General features: G+C 58.4%; 1 protein-coding gene across 1 annotated transcript in view; it reads left to right on the plus strand.

The window, feature by feature from the left end:
* Positions 1-36: 36 nt before the first annotated feature.
* Positions 37-6108, plus strand: part of ARHGAP33 (Rho GTPase activating protein 33) — a 17581-nt gene continuing 11509 nt past the window's right edge. Inside the window, exons 1-13 of the mRNA XM_006171657.3 lie at positions 37-503; positions 600-709; positions 1798-1895; positions 1980-2064; positions 2429-2509; positions 2614-2751; positions 3145-3237; positions 3813-3935; positions 4031-4108; positions 4194-4260; positions 4342-4401; positions 4499-4651; positions 4737-4839. Of these exons, the coding sequence (XP_006171719.1) occupies positions 632-709; positions 1798-1895; positions 1980-2064; positions 2429-2509; positions 2614-2751; positions 3145-3237; positions 3813-3935; positions 4031-4108; positions 4194-4260; positions 4342-4401; positions 4499-4651; positions 4737-4839 (1157 nt within the window). The 5' untranslated portion in view covers positions 37-503; positions 600-631. The remainder of the gene's footprint in view (positions 504-599; positions 710-1797; positions 1896-1979; positions 2065-2428; positions 2510-2613; positions 2752-3144; positions 3238-3812; positions 3936-4030; positions 4109-4193; positions 4261-4341; positions 4402-4498; positions 4652-4736; positions 4840-6108) is intronic.

The raw sequence follows: 6108 nt of genomic DNA on the forward strand, positions 1-6108 counted from the left end.
GCCCCGCCCGAACCCATGGCCTGCGCCGCCCCTCACCCTTCCTCGCGGTCCCTCTAGTCCCCCAGCCCGGACCTGGGTCCGAGCCCTTACCTCGACCCCGCCCCCTCAGCGCGCATCCCCTTCCACGCCCTGAATGGGGGTGACAGCGGCCGAGGACCCCGGCTGGGAGGGAGGAGGGGCTGGTCCATGGGAGGACCCGCGCCCCCCAAATGGCCCCCGCAGGGTCTGCTGAGACTCCTTCACTAGCCCCCCTGCAGAGCCTTCCTCGGCATCCTCATCCCAACCGCTCACCCGGGGCTGGCCCCCTCCTCCTCCCAACAGCCCCTTTCTCATTCCTGAGCCCCACCCCCACCCGGCTCCATCCTCGGCCTGCCCCTTTCTTCTCCCTCATCTCACCCCAGCCGGGCTCCTCTGAGTCTGCCTGCCCCCCAGCAGCGCGAGCCTTTACCTCGGCCTCGCTCGGGGCTCCCCGTCCCACCATTGCACCTCCGCCTGAGCCTTGGGTCCGCTTCATCTTCTTGTCCTCGTGCCCCCTCCCCCACCGTCTCTCCCACCATGCTGCTCCCGCTCATTCATCCATTCATTCCCTCACTTAACAGACGTTCACTGAGCCCTCCTCTGTGCAGGCCCCATGCTCCAGGCACAGAGAGAGTCAGATCCCATCCCGCCTTGGGGAGCTTCATGGGCTGGAAGGGAACAGACCCTGAGGGTGAGACCCAAGGATGAACTCGGGGTTGCAGGGCCATGGAGGAGGGAGAAGCTAGAGCCCGGGGTCCGATTTTACCCTGCCCCTACTGTGCAGCTGGGCTGGCACTGGGCAGAGAGGACTCTGGCGCAGTCCTACCTGTGAAAAGCACCAGGCCCGTGCCCAGCTCTGTGCTGGGCATGCAGGGCATCTCAGTTTGAGGCCACACTTCTGGGGGGAGTCACAGTCCAATGGGGGAGACGGACTTGTCACCAGACTGTGGCATCTGAGTGCTCCGGGCTGTGATGGGGGTAAGCTCAGGCAGTCGTGGGGCCTGGGATGGGGAACCTCAGGGGACACAGGGTCCGGAAGAGCTGTCTGGCACAGTGAGAGAAGTTCATGGCGAGGGCACACGTGAGCTGAGACTTGAGAAGTGAGGAGAGAGGCACCAAGTGGAAGGGTGAGGACAAGAGTTCTGGGCTGAGGGAATAGTTTTTACGAAGGCCTAGAAGGAAATGAGAAGATGGCGCTTTTGTTGGACTCTTCGAAGTTCAAGAGCTCTGAGAGTAGGGACAATGGGGAGGGTGGGGATGGTGGGACTGAAGAAATAGACAGAAGCCACCTCAGGGTAGCCTTGACTGTCAGCCCCAGACTTCATCGTGAAGACAGGAAGCCACTGAGGGTCCAGACTGCAGAGACAGGGCCAGGTTTATGTTTCCTAAAGATGATTTGTCGTGAAGACGTGGCGGGAGGGGCGAGGTGGAAAGCAGAAAGACTGAGGAATGGGAGCCGTGATTGTCAGCCAGTGGCGGGGGGTGACTGTACTCTGCAGGGGCTACAGAGGGTTTTGAACAGGGAGAGATGGGGTCAGCATGCAACCTGTTCCCTGCCTCACCCTGGGCCCCTGCTCCTGCAGTCCCCTCACCCAAGACCACACATGAAGAATGTCCTCAGCCCAGACCTCACCTCCCCCTGACCTTCACTCCTGCCCCATGCTCAGGGCAGTGTGTGGAGTTCCCCGGGCCATAGGCCCAGGCTGGCAGATAACAATGCTCCCCTTGTCTCTCTGCTCCCATCTCTGGGGGCCTCTGATTCTTCTCTCTGCTCTACAGGCTCGCAGCACTGACAGCCTGGATGGCCCAGGGGAGGGCTCAGTGCAGCCCCTTCCCCCCACTGGGGGGCCCAGTGTGAAGGGGAAGCCTGGGAAGAGGTGAGGGGTGAAGGAGGAAAAAGTGCAGCTTGGGAGGTTTGGGAGGCTGGAAGAGCCAGTGGTGATGTGTCACCCTTCTCCCAGGCTGTCGGCTCCTCGAGGCCCCTTCCCGCGGCTGGCAGACTGTGCCCATTTCCACTATGAGAATGTTGACTTCGGCCACATTCAGGTATGGGGGCTTTGCACCCATGTGGGAATGTGATATCCTATCAAACCCTGAAACAGGACCAGCTACTTTACACCCGAAACATGTCCCAGTGACTGACTGCCCTACCCATGTGAGCAGGAGTTGCCAGAGTCAGGGCAGATGGGGGAGCTACTCACTCATTCATCCATTTGTGCTTTTATTCACTCAACAACAACGTATCGTTGAGTGTCTGTGCCAGGGCCCTGTAATCTGACCAAGATATCAGCAGGCCCTGTCCTTGGGAAGGCCCAGAAGAAGGACACACACCTATCCCTGCATGGTGTCAGTCCAGAGATCAGGACTGGGACAAAAGTGAGGACCTCACCCGAGCCTGTTCCCTCTGCAGCTCCTGCTGTCTCCAGAGCGTGAAGGCCCCAACCTCTCTGGAGAGAATGAACTGGTGTTTGGGGTGCAGGTGACCTGTCAGGTGAGGCCACCCTGCCTCTCATCTAGCCTGAGGGACTGGCTACCGTAGTCCTCAGCTCAGTGTAACGGGATCACTGCTCCCTTCTGTCCCTCCTGCTCCTGTAGGGCCGCTCCTGGCCAGTTCTCCGTAGTTATGACGACTTCCGCTCCCTGGATGCCCATCTCCATCGGTGCATATTTGACCGGAGGTTCTCCTGCCTTCCAGAGCTCCCCCCACCCCCAGAGGGTGCCAGGGCTGCCCAGGTATCTATCTGAGGTTTCAGCCCCTACCTCAGCTATCCACGTGTCCTCACCAGCGATGTGGGAAATCATCAAGGCAGAGGAAATGTGTAATTATTTAAACACCCGCATGGCCTAAGTCCAGCCAACCAGATTGGAGAAGGCGTAGAATGTAGCAGAGCTCTAGAAGGTTCTCTTAGTTTTAAGATCATGGGGAGGCCCAGGGTGTTCCAAAGGAGGGTCAACATACCAATTGGGACACTCAGGAGCACGGCACTGCCCATTTGCTGACTGATAAGGCAGTGTGTGAGCACATAACCCCGAGCGGCAGCCTTGCATTCGGGATTGGCTAGGGTGAGAGGGGTGCAGGGCTCTCAGGGTCTGCCCCAGGAGCCCACCCTGCCCACTTGCCCCCAGATGCTGGTACCACTGCTGCTGCAGTACCTGGAGACCCTGTCAGGACTGGTGGACAGTAACCTCAACTGTGGGCCTGTGCTCACCTGGATGGAGGTGGGCCTGGGCGGGAGCTTGGAGTTGGGACTACGCGGGGGGTGGCCGAGGTGTGAGAACCAGCCTGCAAGTGTGCATGAGCATGGAGAAGAACAGAGCAGGACTGGAGGAGGACTGGTATTTTAGTGGCTGTGTGGGCGTGTGCCTGAGAGCGAGTGTGTGGTGTGTGCGTCTGTGTGTTGTGTGTATTAGCAGGTGTCAGGCTGTGGGGATGTGAGAATGTAAAGGTACTTCGGTTAGAAATGGGTCTGGCTGTAACTCACAGAATCCCTGGATAAGAGTGTTTTAAACGGGAGGGTTTTTAGATAGAGAGCCAAGTGTGCAGTGTCTGCTATGGAGGATGGGGTGTGGGGTATCTGGGGAGGACTTGGGCTAAGGGAGTCCTGGGGCATGTGAGGGCGGAGGACAGAGCTTGTTTTAGATGGGGAAGGATTGAGGTGTTTGACCAATAGCTCTGAGTGGCAGAGGCTCTCAGAGAGGAGACAGGTGGTGGCCTTACTGGGCATGGAGGAACCTTGTCTGCCCAGCTGACACCTTCTTCTGGCCTCCCCTTGCTACATCCGCCTCCATCTCAGTTGGACAATCATGGCAGGCGACTGCTCCTCAGTGAGGAGGCCTCACTCAATATCCCTGCGGTCGCTGCCGCTCACGTGATCAAGCGGTACACTGCCCAGGCACCGGATGAGCTGTCCTTCGAGGTGAGGCTGTAGGAGAGCAGATCCCAGCGGGGCTCCCCACTTCTCCTGCCTTTTCTGACCCCCCTCCTCCCACCTACCCACCCCCTGTCTCCCAGGTGGGAGACATTGTCTCAGTGATCGACATGCCACCCACGGAGGATCGCAGCTGGTGGCGGGGCAAGAGAGGCTTCCAGGTGACCCTGACGTGGGACGGACAGGTGGGGCTAGGGCACCATGACAACTGGGGTGGCCCAGCCACTGACCCTGACCCTTCCTCAGGTCGGTTTCTTCCCCAGCGAGTGTGTGGAACTCTTCACAGAGCGACCAGGTCCAGGCCTAAAAGCGGGTAAGTGGCAAGGACAGAGTGGGGAGGCCCTCCTGCATCTTGTGCCACATTCATCCTTTCCACCTGTTGTCTACTCCACAGATGCCGACGGTCCTCCGGGTGGCATCCCGACTCCCCAGGGTATCTCCTCTCTGACCTCAGGTAAGGGAAGTAAGGGGCCATGACTCTGCCACCTACCCCTTGCCCCACCAGGCCTATGTGTGCACTGACCCTGCCTGGCCTGCCTTTGCCCCCACAGCTGTGCCCCGACCACGTGGGAAGCTGGCTGGCCTCCTGCGCACCTTCATGCGCTCCCGCCCTTCTCGGCAGCGGCTGCGGCAGCGGGGGATCCTGCGGCAGAGGGTGTTTGGCTGTGATCTTGGGGAGCACCTCAGCAACTCAGGCCAGGATGGTGAGGCTGAGACCGCCTGGCCACCTGACTTTGCCCTCCCACCTGCGGTGCGGCCTACCCAGACTGACCCACTACGTTCTTCCAGTGCCTCAGGTGCTACGCTGCTGCTCCGAGTTTATCGAGGCCCACGGGGTGGTGGATGGAATCTACCGGCTCTCAGGAGTGTCCTCCAATATCCAGAGGCTACGGTGAGAGCCCAGCACCAACCCATCCTTCCAAAACTATTACTGAGCCCAACTTCGTCCCAGCCTATATCATGTGCCAGGGACACAGTTGTTAGGAGGGCAGAGAGCAGGATGGACCAAGGCTGTGACCAGAGAGGGCTTCCTTGAGGAGGTGGCACCCCAGCCAAGGCTCAAAACACAGCAGAGTTGTTTTTTCTTTTTTTAAAGAATTATTTTATTTCATTTATTATCATCATTATTATTTGTTTAATTTGACCAGAGAGAGACAGAGAGAGAGAGAGAAAGTAGGAAAGCAAGCCTCCAGGTCCAGGACTAGAACCGTGGTCAGCCATGTGGGAGTCCAGCGCTTTAACCACCATGCCACCTGCTGACCCCTACACAGAGTTTTTTAAAAGTGTATTTACTTCTTCCATGAGCAAGATAGAGGCACCCCAACAGGATCTTCATGCTACAGTCCTACCCCCATCCTCAGCTAGCCAGGACCATGGGCAAGCATGCATGCACAGCATGTACAGGGAGATCTTAGGACTAGAACCTGGGGCCTTTCCCATGTGGCTTCAGCATCGTGGAGTGCTGCAGTACCACTGCACCAAGGCCTGAAAGGTTTAAGTAGAGTTGGCTACAGAGCAGAGGGATCAAGCTTCACTGAGCACCTGCCACCTGCCAGACACTGTTCTAGGTACTGGGGTCACAGCAGTGAATGAGACAGCCAGAAACCCCTGCCCTCCTGGAGCTCACATGCTGGAGGGAGAGAAAAGGGAGAAAATGGTAGCATTTACTAGAAGGTGACGAGCACTGTAGAGAGGAAGGAATGGGGGTAAGGAGGAGCGTGATGATCAAGCAGAATGGAGTGCTGCAGTTCGAAGCAGCATGAGCAGAGAGGCCTGGTGGGGGAGAGCCGAGGAGGTAAGGAGCCGAGCTGACCAAGCAGGGATCCCGGGTGGAGAGTGCCTGGTGGGGAGCGTAGACAGGGTGCAGGGGAAGCAGCAGATGGCCCTTGTCTGAGGATCATCAGGGCAAAGGTGCAGCCTTTTGACCACTGTTAGGATTTGGGCTTTTACTCTGAGTCAGCAGGCAACCACAGGAGGGTTCTGAGCCAAGGAGGGTCACCATGTGTAACAGTCTCAAGATGGGGAGGAGTGAGGTGGGAGAAGGGGCCGCCAGCAGGCCCTGAGGTGAGAGCACACAGCCTGGGGGAGCAGTGAGACAGGCATGAGGTCCAGGAGAGCAGGCATTTGTACCAGTGAGCAGTAGGGTGATGGGGTTTTATCG

The sequence above is a fragment of the Tupaia chinensis genome, unplaced genomic scaffold (genome assembly GCF_000334495.1).
Source record: "Tupaia chinensis unplaced genomic scaffold, TupChi_1.0 Scaffold149922_1, whole genome shotgun sequence".
NCBI lineage: Eukaryota > Metazoa > Chordata > Mammalia > Scandentia > Tupaiidae > Tupaia > Tupaia belangeri.